This window comes from Carettochelys insculpta, chromosome 20 (assembly GCF_033958435.1).
Source record: "Carettochelys insculpta isolate YL-2023 chromosome 20, ASM3395843v1, whole genome shotgun sequence".
Taxonomy (NCBI): Eukaryota; Metazoa; Chordata; order Testudines; family Carettochelyidae; genus Carettochelys; species Carettochelys insculpta.
The window spans coordinates 10918741-10938288 of NC_134156.1; the positions used below are offsets into that span (position 1 = coordinate 10918741).

The 19548-nt window shown below is 39.9% G+C and overlaps 1 protein-coding gene across 5 annotated transcripts in view; it reads left to right on the top strand.

Moving 5' to 3' along the window:
- Positions 1–19548, top strand: part of LUC7L3 (LUC7 like 3 pre-mRNA splicing factor) — a 38031-nt gene that overhangs the window by 11985 nt on the left and 6498 nt on the right. For all 5 annotated transcript variants that reach the window (XM_075014354.1, XM_075014356.1, XM_075014357.1 and 2 more), the window contains exons 2-9: positions 2595–2661; positions 4109–4148; positions 4566–4710; positions 6363–6437; positions 6517–6621; positions 10766–10927; positions 14230–14513; positions 16601–16761. In XM_075014354.1, coding sequence (XP_074870455.1) covers positions 2595–2661; positions 4109–4148; positions 4566–4710; positions 6363–6437; positions 6517–6621; positions 10766–10927; positions 14230–14513; positions 16601–16761 — 1039 coding nt within the window. The remainder of the gene's footprint in view (positions 1–2594; positions 2662–4108; positions 4149–4565; positions 4711–6362; positions 6438–6516; positions 6622–10765; positions 10928–14229; positions 14514–16600; positions 16762–19548) is intronic.

Genomic DNA, 19548 nt, shown 5'->3' on the forward strand with positions numbered 1-19548 from the left:
TTAGCACCATTTTCTTCAAGCAAAGATTATTTTAGCTGATAACTCACTGGGGAGGATAACAAAGGCAGAACGCATCCTGAAGCTGGCTGGGCCTGTATGCTGGAGTAGTTCCTGCCAAAGTTATCATTGACTTGACATGGGAAACATTGTACCGTGGAGGAAGATGTAAGGCTGCCATCACTACAAACCTCTGGAACAGGATTACGGAGCAACCCCCAGCTCTCTTCCCCCCGCAAGTTTCAGAGAGGGATCTCATGAGGATTGATACAAGTTTCTATATAAATAAACTACTCATTGTGATACCCTATCCTTGTGTAACTCTGAAGGGGAATGAAAAGCACCTGATAATGCTTCTTCCTTTGATGGGTCAATCCCTCTTCTAGTGTAGTGTTCCCAAATTTTATATGGCCAAAAACTCTTTTAAACTTGAAAGAATTTTGTGGAATTCCTAATAAGTCATACAGAGCTGAAAAAATAGACCTCAAATAAGTAAGGATAACAATAAATGATAAACTAGGTCATGAGATCAACATTTAGTTTAATTGCACATATTTTAAAAAATCACATTTAATTTAATAGCAAGTATGGGGATTTACGACAGTATATAACAAGTGATCGCACCACTGATTGCATGCAGTGCTGAGCAGTAGGCAACATCATTGTCCCCTCTCTCTGGCTAAGGTGACATTACACAGGGACATGTATCGTGGTAAACAAATGAAAATTGTTTTTAATAAAATTCATAAATGCTAAAATACCATTATTTTATTCAATCATAAAATGTTATAATGGAATTTTCTTCCGGAACCCTAATTTTCACTTCATGGAACCCCAGGATTCCACGGAACGCCATTTGGGAAACACCATTCTAGTATAAGTAAATTAATTGAAAGTCTAGCTGTGTCCTGTTGGTTGCATCATCACTGTAAAAGGAAAATAAATTTACACTTACTCAAGGTTGTTTCCCCTGCATCAGGCTCCTCTGTGTTTTGATTGCGTGGACTGTGGTGAAGCCTCAAAGAGGCCCTAACTCACAGCATAAGCATACCCCCTTACGCACAGCAGTCACATGTTCTCTCTCCGCCTCATCCTTGCTTTTCATGCAGGGGCCTTGTGACTCCAGTTTCTCAGGAGGTATCCATCTTTGAGGCTGGCAGAGGTCTCTGTACAAAAGCATTAGGTCTGCAAACTGGCACCAGATTGACTGCCTCTTTGACATTCTTATACACCTGACACAGTTCTTCCACTTGTCACTGATGCTAGTCCCTTTTATATGCCTTCTGCATCCTCCTTGCAGTCTGCTGGTAAATGTCTGGATTGGTGTCTGGCATTTGGAGTTCAGGGCGAAGCTCCAGGGTGGGGACCAGGGTTTGGAGTGGAGGAGGAGACTCAGAGAAGGTGAGGGGTGTGCGGGGTCAGGGCAGGAGTTATCAGTGTATGAGGGGGGTTCAGGGCTGGTTCAGTGGGTTGGGGGTGGAGTGCTTGCCTGGGGCAGCTCCCCTTTGGTGGCACAGACCCCAGAGAGAGAGGGCAGATGGCTTTACCTGCTTCCCTACACTCGCCTGTAAGCTCCACCCCTTCAAGTACTCATTGCTCCCAATTCCAAGGAGAAGCTGCAGAAGGCTGAGCTTGAAAGTTAGGAAAGCAAGGGCAATTCCCAGCACTTGGAGCTCCAAGCAAGAAGGGAGGGGGAACAGTAGAATCTAAAGCTTTCCCTCCTGGCCAAGCAGGGCCAACACATAGGAGCTTTAGTGGCTGCAGGTCAGGTCTCTGGGCGTAAGGGGACCCCACAAAAAGATCTGCACTTCTAGTGGCCCATAGATCTTCTTGTGGGGCCCTTATTAGCCCAGACCCCTGCCTGGCAGGAAACCCCCCTGCCCCTTGCTGGTTCACTGTCAACTTGGTCAACCATCTTCCCCTTCCCCCAATAGTGCCCCGTCTATGGGCTCAGCACAGCTCTGGTAACCCCCAGCCCCATCGCCTGGCAGTATGCATGTACACATACCCATGGACTCTGTGCTTAGCCCCTACTCAGCTGGAGGCAATATGTGGCATGGACCCAGGGGGCTCTGGAGGACAGGGGGCAGCCAGTGCCACTTTCCAGCCAATGTCTGCAGGGCTGCCTCCTGTCCTCCAGAGTTCTATGGCTTGCACTCATGCCACCTCCTGGTGAGCAGGGGATGAGGGGTGTTGGCCAAGGACTGGGCCGGCTACAGACTTCTGTCCCTTCTTCCTGTCTGTCACCACCACCTGCAGCCTCTTGGCTGCAGTTGAATGTTATATGCAGATGTTTGTAACTCAGGGGGTGCCTGTATTTTTTTTAACTGTATAAGGGTGCACAATATTTTGCAATGGAAAAATACATGGGGTAGTCAGAAAGGGATGTTATCTTGTCTATGCAGCAATCAAATAGCACACATCTAAATGTGTTTTCTGTTTTTCCAGAAACTTAGTAGATTTCTCAGAAATATGTACAGAAGGAAGTTTGTCGTCTTACATTAGTATGAATATATGATGCGATCAGTTAAAATTAGTTCCAAATAGAAGGAAAATCTTTTTTTCTCTCTCTCTCTCGCTCTCTCTCTCCCCCCTAGGTTTGCAAATACTACCTTTGTGGATTTTGTCCAGCTGAATTATTTACAAATACCCGTTCTGACTTAGGTAAGTGTTCATTTGTATATGGGGGGGAATCTGCAAGAGCGGGGTCATTCATTTTTAATAAAATTAAATATAAGGTATGTCATTAGATAATTATTTCTGCTTCCAGTTTAGTAGTTAAACAGATCTTTTCTCTTCCCTATGGGGTATCCATTTTATCTAGTGTATATTCTCTCAATACATTGTAGAACAAGTCTGCTGGTAACTTGATTTCAGCAACAGAAACTTTGATATAATATCAATATCCTAGACTGCATAAAATATCAGAGATTAATTCAGCAAAAAGTAGTTAGAGATCTTATGAAAAGAAAGATTTTGTTTGCAGGGCATGTTCTGTGGACATTGCATGTTTATGGGCACTGAAAAGTACAGCTGATGGTAGAGGAATACAAGGCAGAAAAAGATGATCTTGGATAGACGACACGGTAACTTGGGTGAATCAAAAGGACATTCCATCCACCAGGAGATTAGCAGAGGATCTTACATAATGGTTTTCTGTTGTTACAAACCTCCAGTAATGGCCACACTATAGCACAGTGCTCTTCACTATTTTTGAGGAGGGGGCCACTTTGGGGGAAAAGGAAAAAAAAAAATACTTCTATGTTAGAGCAGTCATCTTCTCTCCTTTCTCCCTTCCCCTTCACTGGTCTGGAGCTTTGGAGTGTAAGAGGTGGCATTGGATGCTGGCTCCAGAAGACAATGATGGGGTACAGGAGGAGGTGACATTTACTTCAGCCAGCGTGGGCCCCACACTGCTTCCAGAAGAAGTAAATGTGCCCTGGGGCTGAGGAGCATTGGGTCTGCTGCTGGCACTGTCCATGCAACTACCATTGGCCACAGTTTCTGGGAGCAGCCAGGCCAGACAGGGAGACTGTTTTAGGGGCAGAGATTGAAATCAGCAGCGAGTCTTACTTTGAGTCCATGGGAGCTGCCACTGGCCCAGTGGTCTTGCAGCAAAGAACATTGCCATAGCAAAGTATGATTTGCACAACCCCAGATCCATCTCTATCCCTTTGATAAAGTTTGGCATGTAGCCAGATTTTTGGAGACTATAGATTTTTCAAATACAAATAAAACTGAGCCTGTACTGTGAAATTGTTCCGCTGGATAAACAAATTCATTAAAGTGCAAGGGAAACAGATCCTGGCTTTCCCACGTCCCAGGTGAATTCTGTAGCCTGCACTTTACAAAATTATGTTTATGCTTGTATGTGCTTTTTCTCTCTCTGGTACAGTAATTCTGTGCCCACAAATTTAGGTGACAGATGAGTTGTGGGTTTTGTGACTACTAGTGCAACCCAATTCTGGAAATTATGTGCCTACAGTGGTAGTTAGGGAGCCTATATCTTTTTGTGAACCTGGCTCCAAAAGCATGCTGACACAATTTTCTGGGGTTTTTTTAGTGTCTTTTTCCATAGTGTTTGCTCAGTCTTGCTTTACTTTATTTTCAGGTCCATGTGAAAAAATTCATGATGAAAATCTGCGTAAACAGTGAGTGTTTAAGTTGTTTTAGAATATGTTAATACAGTAGTAATAATAATAATAATGGTGCTTTAATTTGGTCAAGTTAGAGTACATAAAACCAATCAGAGAAGAGGAAAATTTATTATTAAGAGTAGCTTCATATATGAGATTGTATTTTTCCTTGTTGATTTTTCTATGGAAATTAATGTAAATAAATCACACAGTTTTAAAAAAACTTAGGAATCTGGGGCTTGACAGGACTTCGAGATCATTTAGTCCATTCCCCTGCTCTGAGGCAGCCCCAGTATAATTTAGAAAGTTGTAATCTTTGCCAGAGCTGTTAAAACATAGTAGTTTCACATGTTTGTCACACCTGTGTATATTACAGAAAGACTCTGGATCATACAGTTTTTAAAAAATGTTTTTTTGTGTATCTTTAATCAGGTATGAGAAGAGCTCTCGTTTTATGAAAGTGGGCTATGAAAGAGACTTCTTGCGGTATTTACAGAGCTTACTTGCAGAGGTAGAACGGAGGATACGAAGAGGCCATGCTCGTTTGGCCCTGTCCCAGAACCAGCAGTCATCAGGTGTAAGTTCAAAAGCATGTATTGGAGAAAAGAATTGTTCTTCAAAGTGGACTCTGAATGTGAAATGTTCACTACAGGATGAATTTGCTGCTTTCCAGAGGCTCTTGTGATTTACATGACCTCTGACCATCAGGAGCCAATGGTATAAAAGGCTACTGTGACCCAAGCAACTGTGCTTCCCTTTTCTGTAGATAGCTGCAGCTTTTTGTCCTCTGTGTTCAGAGCAATCTCCAATAACACACATAGTTTCCACTTAGCTTTTGGTTTTATTATGTAGCAAAATAAGTAATTAGCAGGGAAGTTATTTGACAGGGATGATGGACTTGCCTGATGAAGGTGGACTTGCCTGATGGAAGGCTCTTCCTGTTAAAAATAGCATTTTTAATTGCATTTGTAAGGACAAGAGTGAAATGCAGATTTTAATGGGTGAACTTCCTGTCTCTGTATTCCAGAGTGTCGTCCTACATCCTGTCAAATTAATTCCAAAAGGGAAGTTAGAGTTCTGCTTTGATAAGACTGTTAATTTTGTAATATTCTTCACAAACTACTCTCAACCAAGGGAAGCTGAATTCAGCACACGGGGTCTGGGGATGTTTGCATTCCCACGTGGACAGAGTTTAGAAAATCAATTAGGCCTAGTCTACACCTAAAACTTATTTGACCTAACTACGTTGCTTATGGCTTTGAAAAATTTCATGGGCTGTGCAACATTAGGTTGACCCAGCCCCCTCTCTGGATGACCCTAGATATTCTTCCATCAACCTGACACTGCCTTTTGGGGATGAATTTTCTACCGCAAGAGAAAATTCATATTTGTCTGTTGCAGCAAATATCTATACTGCGGTGGTATATCGGAGCACTACTGCTGTCTTGTTGCAGCCCCTGTGCCATAGATTTACTATTAGTTTTTTTTATAGAGTTGACAAATCAGTGTAAAGGGAATGTAATTCATCTTATGTCTAAATGTATTGCCCTCTGTTTTACATTACGTTAGCTAGGCTAATAGTACTCTTAAGTGGCTTGCAACATTTTCTCTTGGGCTCAAGGCAATGTCAATGGTATGCCTCTAGCATTTTTGTCTTAGAGGGGTGTCAGGCTGTTAATTGGAGTTTAGGCCATGTATTGACACAGCACTGTTCTGTGAACTTGACATCTAGTTGTGATGCGTATTTTTTGAGGGTGATGGTTTGATTAGACTTCTCAGTCTATCTTCTGGGAACTGTTGTGCTAAAAAGAACTAAGCAGAGCAAAGAAGTATTTGAATGACCTCTGCAGAAGATCATGCATGGTTGTCAGGGGCCTAGTTCATACTCTACCCTGTTGTTGCTGTTCTCAGGGTTGACTGTTAAGAATTGGGGTATTCTTCCATTTTTGTGCTATCAAGTTAAAACTCGGGAGTTACAATCATGTATGGTTCCTTCAGAGAAGCAGGCTTACAGGGGAGTAAATTTTTTTTCCCCCAACACTGTTATAATACAGCACGTTCTAGCTCTTGAACTAATTTGTAGTTGGATCTACTTATTTATCTGATATCAGATATGTAATTCAAGAGAAGAAATATTAATAGGGTGTGTGTGTGTGTTTCTTTTAAGAAACTATATTTAAAATATCCTTTGAGTAGGAACTGATTTTTTTTTTTTTTTTTGGTTAACAGGCAGCTGGACCTACGGGCAAAAATGAAGAGAAAATTCAGGTCTTAACTGACAAAATTGATGTACTTCTACAACAGGTAAATGTCACCTTCTAAAATAACTTCTAATCAAATGTTCAGATTAAAAGAGCCTGATGGGGTTTTTATTCTCCATTAGATTGAAGAATTGGGTTCTGAAGGAAAAGTGGAAGAGGCCCAGGGAATGATGAAACTTGTTGAACAGTTGAAAGAAGAGAGGGAGTTACTGAGGTCTACAACTTCAGTGAGTATACGTTGTATCTGTTGGCATATTAGGCTTATTTCAAAGCTCAGTGCAACAGCAGAACATGACCAAATAGGTTTATCATTTCATGTAATCTGAGGCTTGAAAAGTTACAACACTTCAGTTATCACTTTCTTTTCAAATTTCTGGTTTTCATTAACAGACTGAATTACTGCCCCTTCTGAAAACCCAGCTTGTATTTCATATAGTACATTTATTAATTTAAAACTCCAGTTAGGTTTATTCAATATATTGTACTTCATTAGGTAATTAAGTCTTGTATTTAATTTGTAAACTCATATAGGTTCGTTTTCCTTACCAAAACTAAGTTGGAGTTGGGAGATTTGAATACGTATTAATAATTTACAGATGGTGAAACATCAAGGATATTTTCATAGCTAAAGAATTAGAAAGGAAATGTATTCTAAGTTAATGGAAAAACCTGAAATAAAAACTGAATTGGAAATTGAAAAAATTCAAAACCACAGAAAATGAAGTGTTCCCTTTTTTGCAAGTTTCTAATATATTTAACTTTTACCTTTCTCTCTCAGCATTGCTTGGGCCAAAATGTCTTAGAGTTGAAAATATCAAGCATTCTTCTGAAAGAGATAAACAGTTGCATGTGTCTTCAGCTTGATCACATATTGTTGATAGGCTAGTCATCTTTTTTCTGTACCCCCATGTGGGGAAATGCTAGTTGAGATCTTGATATGATACGTAACCTTTCCTGCATGCCTCAAGGAGCACAGAGTAATTTAAAGTACAAACATTTGAGTTGGCTTTGCACCCACTGAAATGAATTGAGGAAGTCCCCTCTCATAGCTGTTGTAGTGGCACTCTGAAAAGTCATTCTGACATCACGTGATTTGTAACGGTTAAGAGACTTTATTTTTTGTAGTGAAAAAGGAGACCATAAAGTAGTTGAAGTTTGACATCTATCTGTTGCTGTCTCTCACCCTTCCATGCCCCATTAGTTCTTTGGACCCCTCCAATGTGAAGCAAATCATTTTAAAGATTTTTAGAGGAAAGTCAGAAATACAGCTAAAAATAGAAATGTGAATACAGATTTTATTGTGATAGACGCTTAACTCTAGCAATGTTTAACAAACCAGAGTGTGTTCGAGAATCTGGCTGTCAGCAGCTTCTCTTCTTTAAATCTCCCCCACATCTGTCACTTCTCACGGAGTGTATCATAGTAGATAATCTCTTGCTTTTCTGTAATTTTCTTCTAAACTACTAGCCTACTTGATTCCTTGAAGGTTACATGTTTAAAGTTGGACCTCATTAAGTCTTTATTATTTGATGTTGCATTCGCACTAATTCCTAAATCACTTTCTTTAATTCTAATGCTCTTGTATGCAGAGGTCAGAGGAGCTGCCATCACTCAAGAAAAGATCTAGATCTCAATCTCTCTCACGCGCGTGCGCGCGCACATACACACTCTCTCTCTCTCTCTCTCTCTCTCTCTCTCTCTCTCTCTCGCACACACTCCACCTTTTGCTTTTGCAGCTACATGGGCTGGCCAGAGGCCAGATTAAAAGGCTTGGGAGGCAGGATCCAGCCCATGGGCCTTATCTTGCCAACCTCTGCTCTAGCGTTTGTTTGCCAGCAACTGGGAATGGGTGACAGGGGATGGATCATTTGATGATTATCTGTTCTGTTCATTCCCTCTGGGGCACCTTGCATTGGTCACTGTTGTTCCTGATCCATTATGGCCATTCTTAAGTAAAACCATAATATAGTTCAGTGAGGCTAATTTAGGAGGATATGGAAATCTTCAAAATCTAGTGTGATTCTAAAAACTCATTACTGTAAAGTGGATATGGTATTAATTTTACTCATTAGAGGTCATTGTCCAGAAGAATTGATAGTACCCTTAGAAATGTATGTACAGTATATATTTCTCTTATATATCAGACAATCTGAGAATATTGCAGAAAGTCCTGTTCTTGTGGTTTGGAAGTAGCATGTCCTGGAATATTTTAGGGCCTTAACCAGTGTTCTCTGTAAGGTGAGCACTTGGGTAACCACCCAGTAGAGATTCGTATGCCACCCAGCTGAATAGCAGAGTGCCCACGGCCAGCAAGCAGCATTTGTTTTTGCTGGTGGTACACATCAGCACATGCCTTGGTGCACATAATAAACTTTGTTCTGCCCATGGATGGAAAAAATTAAAGGGAACAGCAGTCTTAACTAATGATTTTCCAGATCTATAAATGAAACATCGATCTTGAAATTCATAATACGTATTGAGACTTTTCCTGATAGTTTTCATTTTTGTTTGTCCAAACCTCTCATCCAGCTCTAGTTGTTTCCTAGACTTGTTCTACTATTTCGCACCCTCCAGTGTTGAACTTTGCCATACTGAGTATTAACATATCAAGATGATATATTCTCATAAATTTCTCTTTTTAAGAAATTAAATGATATGGCTCATGTTTAGAAGTGGTGGAGTCAATGTGATGTCATTGCAATCAGTGGCAGTACATCTGCTTACCAGGCTTGAATTTGACATCATCTTCAGAATGTTTTGCAAATATTAACAGCTCCTTGCCATGTTCCTGAGAGCTAAGCAAACATTCATCTCTATAGATTTTACTGTTGGGGAAAATTGAAATAAAAAGGTTAAACATCTACTGCCAGGCAATGTTCTCTTTATTTTTTTCCATCTGTATGTGGAATAAATTTTATTAGTACTGAGTCATGTGCAGATGTGTGTCACCAGCAGAAGTACATGCTGCTGGCTCTGGGTACTTCTGCAGATTAGCTAGGTGGCATCTGAATCTCATGGTTGGCCACCCAGGTGCTCAGCTTACAGGGAACATTTCTGTTGTGTGGTCTGGCAGCAGTGAAGTTCAAAGTTAAATTAGAGCTCACTAGTCCCTTGCTCTGGAACTGTGCTCAAACCAGAATGTACACAGGAGTATGTATTAATGCTATACGGGAATGATCTCTTGGATTTGGGCTGCAAATGTAGTGTAGTGACATTTGGGTAAGTTTATATTGCCGTATGTCTACTTTGAGTTATATTTTCACCATTATCCTCTTAAAAATGAAAGTCCGCCATGAAAGCATCAAACCCACCTTTCTTTCTGTGTCACTGTAGATGTTTCTTCTTGGGTATTCCATTGGAAGTCTCCAAAGCTTTTGTCATATAGTCTGGTTTCTTCCTTTGCAGGGTAGAACAGACATTGACTATTGCTATGAAACCAGCTCTAGCAGCAGATAATAGGCATTATATGCTTGATAGTGAAGAAGCATTTATTTCCCAAGTTCCACGGTTAAGTACTTACTATAAGGTGAAAACTGCTTTTAATCCGTTCAAATCATTGAATTAACATGATTAATTTTGCAGCTCGTGGGAGTTTTGTGTTCTTTTGACTTATTGTTCAAAATAGCATAAACATGTAGGCTATTTCACAGTAGTGCCAAGTTAAAGCAACAGCAACGAAGGGTCCTGTGGCACCTTATAGACTAACAGAAAAGTTTTGAGCATGAGCTTTCGTGAGCACAGACTCTCTTCATCAGATGCTGGTCTTGGAAACCTGCAGGGCCAGGTATAAATAAGCCAGAGCAAGGGTGGGGATAACAAGGTTAGCTCAGTCAGCAAGTGTGAGGCTTACTACCAGTAGTTGATCTGGATGTGTGAACACCAAGGGAGGGGAAGCTGCTTTTGTATTTAGCCAGCCGTTCTCAGTCTTTGTTTAAGCCTGAGCCGAGGGCGTCGAATTTGCAGCTGAATTGTAGCTCAGAACTCCCTTGGTGTTCACATCTCCAGATCAACTGCTGGTAGTAACCCTCACCCTTGCTGACTGAGCTAACCTTGTTATCCCCACCCTTGCTCTGGCTTATTTATACCTGGCCCTGCAGATTTCCAAGACCAGCATCTGATGAAGTGAGTCTGTGCTCACGAAAGCTCATGCTCAAAACTCTTCTGTTAGTCTATAAGGTGCCACAGGACCCTTCATTGCTGTTACAGATCCAGACTAGCACGGCTACCCCTCCGAAAGTTAAAGCAAGTAATTGTAAGCTTTTTGAAACTGAAATTCATAATTTCACAACAGTAGAAGTGCAGTTGATAAAGTTTGGCTCAAGTTTAAACTTTTCTGTTGTTCTTTCTAATAACCACTATCTTCTTTCCCAGACAATTGAAAGCTTTGCTGCTCAAGAAAAGCAAATGGAAGTTTGTGAAGTCTGTGGAGCCTTTTTAATAGTAGGAGATGCACAATCCAGGGTAGATGATCACTTGATGGGAAAACAGCACATGGGTTATGCCAAAATTAAAGCTACTGTAGAAGAATTAAAAGTGAGTATAACTTCTGTAGTTAAAGGTAAACTGAAATTCTTTCTGTATAAACTGTTTCAGAACCAGATCATCAGCAGAACACTTATGTATATAAATTCAGGTTCTCAAAATCCATCTTTTGGCAGTCAGACATTGACAGCTTTGACTTGTTTGGTATTAAAACGTGAAAAGTAATTTTAGCAGTTGAACTTTAGATTCCAAAATGTCCTATGTCGCTGTTGTGAATGGGACTCAGACATCTAAATTACTTATGTGCTTTTGAAAATTTTACTCAAATACCAATCAATAAAATTATGCCTGGATTTTTGTGCTGAATCCCTCCACTGGTGAAATGCTCTTTCCTGGTTCACAGGGGCATATCCAAACGGGCACCATCCTGAATATTACAAATACATTGATTAAAATATTCATAGCAATAAGTTAATTAAAATATTCTGTATTTATTTGACAGCCCAGGACAGTTTCATACACTTCCCCATAGACAAGATTGTGACCAGCAAATGCTTTACAAGTACAAGTATCTTACATCTTCTCAGGGAAGCACTATAAGGACATATTTGGAATTGATATAAAATAATAAGGGAATTTTCATGAATCTTCTGTGCACAGTATTCAGTTTAAAAAGAGACATGCTTGTGTGTTTTCAGTTTAATGGAAATATGCTGTCACACAAATATAGAACTTCTGACATTATCAGGGTTTTATCTTAAATTTGAAATCAATACAAAGGTTTCACCTCACTGTTCCAGCACCCTCAGGACCTGACTGGTCCTAAATGAGGGAGTTTGCCAAACTGAGGGAGTTATTTTAATAGCCTCTCTAATCTCCCTTAGCATTTCATAGTCACTATCACTATTCTGGGCAGGTAGTCGATAATATATCCATACTGCTATATTCTTATTAGAGCATGGAATTACTAGCCATAGAGATTCTGTAGAACATTCTGGTTCATTCAAGATTTTTACTTCATTTGAGTCTACATTTTCTTTCACGTACAGTCCCACTCCCCCACCAGCATGACCTGTTCTGTGCTTCAAGTATATTTTGTAACCTGGTATGACTGTTCCATTGATTTTCCACATTCCATCAAGTTTCTGTGGTGCCATTGTGTCAATATCTTCCTTTAATATGAGTCACTCTAGTTCACCCATCTTATTATTTAGATTTCTAGCATTTGTGCATAAGCACTTGAAAAATTTGTCTCTATTTATCTGTCTGCCATTTCCTGATGTTAATCTTTTTCATTTGAATGTTTCTCATCTGATCTTACCCATATTTTATCATCTTCAATCCTCTCCTCCTTACTAGACCATGCAAAATCCCTATTAATAGACCCTTCTCTAAGAGATGTGTGTGTCTGATCCATGTGCTCCTTTGCGCCCATCAGCATTCCCCCAGTCCTTAGTTTAAAAACTGCTCTATGACCTTCTTAATTTTAAGTGTTAGCAATCTGGTTCTCCTTTGGTTTAGGTGAAGCCTATCCATCCTTTATAAGCTCACCCTTTCCCAAAAGTTTCCCCAGTTCCTAATGAATCCAAACCTCTCCTCCCTACACTGTTATCTTATCCATGCGTTGAGTCTCTGCCTACCCGGCCCTGCATGTTGAACTGGAAGCATTTCAGAGAACGCTACAATGAAAGTCTTGGATTTCAGTCTCTTTCCTAGCAGCCTAAATTTGGCCTCCAGAACCTCTCTCCTACCCTTCCCTTTGTACCATGACCAGTGGCTTCTCCCGAGCACTACACATTAGTCTACCTAGATGTCTCAAGAGGTCTACAACCTTTGCTCCAGGCAGGCAAATCACAATATGGTTCTCCCAGTCATCATAAACCCACCTGTCTGTTTCTAATGGTTGAATCCTCCATTACTAACACCTGCCTTTTCCTCATGACTGGAGTTCCTTCCCCCAGAGATGTATCATCGCTGCAAGAGGATACCAGAGTCCCAACTGGGGAATACTTTCCCTCTGCTCCAGCTGAAATTTCTCTTTCCTGAAGTTTTTCACCCTCCTCAACAACACAGGGGATGTCTGAATGGAGGTGGGACAGTTATACAGTGTCCCGGAAAGCTTCATGTACATATCTACCTCCCTTTCTGCTCTGTGGCTTCCAAAGCCCATATGGTATCTCTGAGGACCCAGAAGCTCCCTGCAGCAAATGCACATATATGCCTCCTGTGTACGGAGCAAGTAATAATATATGCTGCATCAGGTGCAATAAACAAGATAATTCCCTCTCTGCTGGTGGGCTTCTTCCTGCATTTCCTCCTACATTAGATTACATAATTAGATTCGTGTTAGGGTTTTTATTTAAATTGGGTAGTTTTGTTTTTAGTTTAGTTCAAAGACATTTTAAAGAATGCCAAGTGTGTCTAGCCTCCTTCAAACTGCTACACAAAACTCCCTTTTAGCTGCTGCTGTTGACTAAGTGAGCTCCCTGGTTGCTTATTAGTGGGACCAGAGAATGTTACCGGACTAGAGAATCCCAGTTTTGAGATGTAATGCCAGGCAGTTGGGGCTGCATCGCAAAATGGTAGGACTGAGAACTGAAGCTAAGTTCTAGTGCAATAGAACTCTGAGTTTATGAACTCGAACAGAGTTTAGCATCATCCTGTGCAGAAATCCATACCCTTGAGCGATGCTGTTATACTGCCCATAATCCCTTTATAGACAGCACTATGTCAATCGGAGGGCTTCTCCCTTCAGTGAGACCACCACTTCTCATATGTCTGAATTAACTGCACTGACAAGAAGTTTCTTAAATCACTGTGGCAGCATTTTTACTGAAGCCTTGCAGCTGCACTACTATGGTGTTACGTGTAGATTGCCTTTAACTTGTGAATTTTTGTACTATCATTATACTTTATATATTAAACATATCTGCTTTAATAAAAATAGCTTTTAAGAATTAATTTCAGATGAATTTATAGTGACATCTTAAGTCTTCTCTTGTCAGAACTACAAAATAGATTTATTTTCCAGTTTGGATTTCCTCCACAAATCATAGGGATTTTCTGTCTACAAGGATTGCTTTGTAAGGGCCTCCAAATCTTTTTTATCTGAAATTTTAGATACTGTGTAAGTGAATTAGTTACCCTGATAATCAAATGACTTGCACAGCTGACCTAGCTGTACAGCTGCTAAGTGGGTTATGCTTTGGTTTGACACTTGTGTAGCTCGTTTAAATCTAGCATGCCTCTTCACCCTTTTAAATGATCAGTTAGGTTTAACGATGCTCAGTAGTGTCTTTTGAATACATTTTATCTTCATTAAATACTTGCTGTGGGCATTTCCTTTTTGTAAGGAAAAATTAAGGAAAAGAACTGAAGAACCTGAACGTGAAGACAAGTTAAAAAAAGAGAAACAAGAGCGAGAAGAGAGAGAGAAAGAGAGGGAACGTGAAAGAGAAGAGAGGGAAAGGAAGAGAAGACGTGAGGAAGAAGAAAAGGAAAAAGAGAGGGCTCGTGACAGAGAAAGACGTAAGAGGAGTCGTTCCCGTAGCAGACATTCAAGCAGAACATCTGACAGAAGATGCAGCCGGTCACGGGACCACAAAAGATCAAGAAGCAGAGAGAGAAGGCGAAGCAGGTAATTTAATTAGGTGCCATTGACTTTTCAAGTGAACTTACAGGTGCTTCTGTGCTTGTGAGGACCTCTAAGCTGTATGATTCCAAACTTCCAGACTTGTAAAGGAGTGGCTGCTGTCAAGAGTTTTGTTGACTGATTAGGACAAGAACCCTTACCTTAACTCAATTGCATTTCTCTGTTTAGCTGTTTGTAACAATTTTGAACAAAACCAAACAAAGCCAAATTACACAGGATAAGAAAGAAAGCACATATAATTCATCCACGGCGCAGAGGTGGGTTATAGGAATAACACGCACTGAACATGGTTAACAAGTATACATTGTAGCCCGCCTTGCTCTGGATACATATGTTATGTGATTTATACTTAGTAAGTAACCAACCCCTAGGCAAACCTCCATAACTTATAGCAGAGTCTTAGTCTATCATCATAAATAAATACTGCATCTAGTTAACAATCAAAAATTCAGGGAGTGTTCTAGATATTTACCATATTCACAGAAAAGAAATAAGATTGGTATGGAAAATGGGGGCACCCAGAGCACTTGGTATGGGGGAAGAATGTGGGACAAAGGCATTAGGGGAGTGACGATGGTAGGAGGAGGAGAGTATTGGGCTCCTTCATGGTGTCCCGTGGAGCTTCTGAAAGAGAATTTGAAAGGATATCATAAAGGGAGCTTGTGGGGGAAAATGACAGAATGCAGAGAGCCCCAGTGTTTATAATGTATTTGACCTACTGACCCAACAAAGTCCTGGTGTACACTTTTATGGCAGTGTGAAGGTTATAGGCACTACATGTCAAGCAGCACGTAGCTGCTGGAGCTTTTCTCCACTCTTTCTCTCCCAAAAAAGATTTTTATTGTGGCAGAGAAAATCTATACTGCCAAAATAGAAGTCTAGGTACAGGAGGCACTACTTGGGCATGCAGAGAACCACCATGTGTTATGTATACCCTCAGGTTTGAGTATGTAGGGTGCTCTGCTCAACTCAGCTGTACCTAACTACACTGCAGTTTATACCATGTGCATGCAACGCCACATAAGAGTAAATATGTCTAAAGTTTTATAGTTCTGTAGTAGTATGTAACTGCAGAATGTGTAGCCCTGATTTATGAAACGCATTGGTCACGCAGGAAATTTGTAGTAGGGTAGAATGTTTAACATGAGGCCTCCCCAGTTATGAGTTACTCTATAATCACTGAACAATGCTGAACCCATGGTTGATGATGATGAATGCTTCTTCACTCATGTACGTTTCAGTTCCTCTCATTTGATCAGAAAGTGTTAACTCTGTAACATAATGGGCTGAATTCTGTAAATCCTGATGACATTTCTTTACATTGATATCTGTTCTGGTTTTGTACTGTAACAATACAGTCTCATTGAGAACCAGAAAATATTTTATTGCAATTCATGTTCAACACCAAGTAGAGACTTTACTAAAAAGAGACCCTATTTTGTGCCATTAAATATTAAGCACTAAAAGAGCCAAAATTGGAGATGCATTCAAACAGGAGAATAGAGCATGACTTTGGACAGTTGATCTAAAATTATGTAATCGGTTAGCAGAAGCTGTGGGAGTTGTTACTCTGGGTCAAACTGCTTGCTTGTCAGGTCCGATATAATCTCTCCAGAGGTGGGGAGTTTTTTCTGTTTCAAAGGATGAATGAAAAGTGAAACCGCCAAGTATTAAAACTCACTTGTGTATTGGAAGTGGATGAAAACATTGTGATTTTATAAATGTTGATGATTTTAAGCAAGATGATTGACATACACTTCCATCATAAAGTTTATGTACTAATTATTTTTAAATATTTTTAATCAATATTTAAGCTCTACCTGAGAATTATTTTGTGTACCTATGAATGTTGAGTAACTGAAGGCAGAGATGGGTGGACAGAGGACTTGTTAAATATTGACAAATGTTTCTGTAAGAAAAGAGTATATAAGAATCACTTGATATTCCAGATAAATATTTAAACTTTTCTTATAAGCTGACATTATTAAAGCAGAATGATAATCTTGTAACAAACTAATGAAGTTGTAAACAATAGCTTTTATTTTCTGTCTCTTTCAATTACTAAATGTAAGGAGTCGAGATCGCCGAAGAAGCAGAAGCCATGACAGATCAGAAAGAAAACATAGGTCTCGCAGTCGGGACAGGAGACGATCAAAAAGTCGGGATCGAAAATCCTACAAGCACAGAAGCAAAAGCAGAGATCGAGAACAAGACAGGAAATCTAAAGAAAAAGGTTAGTTTGTGTGAGATCTCAAGATGAGCAGAACTGTTACTATCCCAGATACGTCCTATTTGTTCAGTCAAGGGATCCCTTCAGAGATTTTAAGCACCCTGTATGTCATTATTGCTTAATTTTGAGGCACTTTTCTTTTCATTTCCTCCTTGTAAAATATGTTTCATGTACTTTACCCAGTATAATACTTCTCAACAACAAGCACATTACTGTAAGTTTTCAAAACATTCATGAGGGTTTTAGGCCATTGACATCTGGATATTTGGCTTTGGAAAACCCCGCACGCTGCTCAGTATATCTGACTACATCTTCTACTGTTGTACTTAGACGTGAGTTATCCTTATTGCCTTTAGGCACTTCAGTAAGACCTTTAATTAGCTTCCCTGATTGGGGTTTAGAGGGGCAATCTTACAAGATCTTTATTTTCTGTATGTTTCAATCATACCCTTTTCGTCTTCTCTGTCTAACGGCCCCAGCATGAAAGATGCTCAGAGCAAGATGGCAAAGGAGGGGTGCACAGTCCACACATAGAATAACCACGATAGGCTGCATGCAGGCCATTGGCTGCAAGTTGCCCACCACTGCAATGTCTAATAATAAAGCTAAAGTTCAGAAGGTGGCTCTTTTCCCTTTGAATCAATATTGCTCCAATGCTCCAGCATAATCTCTTGTCAAATTGTGCTGCTAGATTCCATCATTCATAAAAGATGTAAAAAAAGTGGTCATGGCCACCTGTGAATATGAAAGACCCATGGTACTTCTGTGTTAATCCCCATATCCTGGCTGAATGCCTGTTTTTAAATTTCTCTTATACTTCATTTGCATACACTTCCTTTTATAAACCCTTTTGGGTTGCTGTGTGCTTTCAAACAGCTGGCACATTTCACTGTAGAGTGGTGTCATTTCAGTTGGGGGTAAAATGGTGGGCAATGATGAAAGATGGGTAAAATGATATCTGTATATCTGTAAAGTACTTGGAGTGCCTCACGGATGAATGGTGCTGCATATAAATGTGGATTATATGATTGCCTGGTTGCCCTGCTCTTATATTTCCATTTCTTCAGTAAACTCTGAGGACTGTTACTCAAAATTTGGATAACACTTCAAATATTTTCTTACTTGACTTTTTCTAGGCCAATAAAACTTTTTTTAAAATTTATACTCAAACGCTTTTCAATATTTGGTTTCCTTTCCAGTCTGTTCTGCTTAGTTGTGAGCACTCTGCAAGCCTTTATGCTTTACTGCTTGCTTGCTTGCTCACTGTTGCTCAAGGTCGGGTCTAATGCTAGGCCTATGCATACCCACTTTAATTTTCTTACCATGTGATAAATCTGCTTGCTACTTCTTTGATCTTGGTTATGAAGCAGATATTTGGTATTCAATTGTGCGAGTCCTCTTTCATCCTTCACTTAGAGAGAGAGAGTGTGTGTGTGTGTGTTCGTTCGCGTGTGCGTGTGCAGACATACTTACAACTTCATGCATGTTGCTCAGATTGGTTTCTCGATTGAGATTTATAGGTTTACAGCTTTCCATTTCTTTTGATTAGTTTTATGAATAGGGGTGTATGATTTCAGTGAACTCTTTTTCTTTTTTTTTTTTTTTCCCTAGCCAGCTCTTCGTTTGATACTTATTATCTCCTTCCCCTCAAAACTAAGCTCAAGGTCTTTTCAGCTGCAGCTAATCTTAGTGGTTTAATACCAGACTGGGGAGATAAAAGGTCTATTTAGTAAATCATCATAGTAGTATTAAACAGAATGGGGTTGTGGAACAAGGCTATAATGCTAATGAGATGTGTGTTTTTCAAGTAGAGGCATACATGAACTCTGAAATCTAGAATGGATTCTGTGTCCTCTGCAGAGAGCAGGGAAGTTTATTTTGCTTCAAGGTAAAAATTTCTAAATTTCTCTCCACTCCCAATTTTGTAAGACGTGCACTAAGTTGGGCATTATGGGTAGGGTCGTTAGCGTTGAATCTCTAACAGTGCTGAAATAGACACACTGTTAACGTGTGATCACTGCGCAACTTTTGTCAACCAAAGGATTTAGTTCAGACATGGCTTTAGTTGTGTGTGTGCGTGTGCACACTAAGACTCCTGCAGTCTGAATTCGTGCTCTGTCTTGGGACTTTGCAGTAGCGTTCGTAGTCAGGGTGGGTTAGGATTTTAAAGTGAGCAGCAAAAGTTGCCTGAAAATTATACTTAGGTGGTGCCCTTACTCTGGAAGTCTCAAATAGCTTTGCAAACATGAATTAAGCTCCACACCAATGATAGTTTTTGAAGATGAATGAAGAGGCACAAGTTGACAGACTTTTACCAAGCATTCTACAGAGAGTCAGTGCCTGAGTTTGGACAAGTATCCAGAACTCCTGACTTCCATTTCCTTAATTTCTGTTCCATTTAGTTACTAAGACTAATTTAAGATAACTGGTTCTTCGTGGTCCAACAAATCCAAGTTACATCCTTCCTTGGTCCTCTAAAATATGTGACATTAATTAGGTTAAGCTATTGATTTCTTTAAACTATGACTTACATTTAAGAAATTAAGCTAATTGATAGAGATAGATGGAGCTGATCTAGAAATTTGTTTCCACAAAGTTGTTCATGTTTTTCTGAGGTTCTTCTGTTTCAAATTCAGCCTTCATCAGAAGGCATTGATATTGAAACACCTGCTACTATTTACTTTGGTCTGGTTCACACACTTAAAAAAAAAAAAAACTGCATCCAGGATACTCTTTTGTCTGATGTTCAAAGTTAGCAACAGAGCTCAGTTACTTACTGCTAAAAATGAC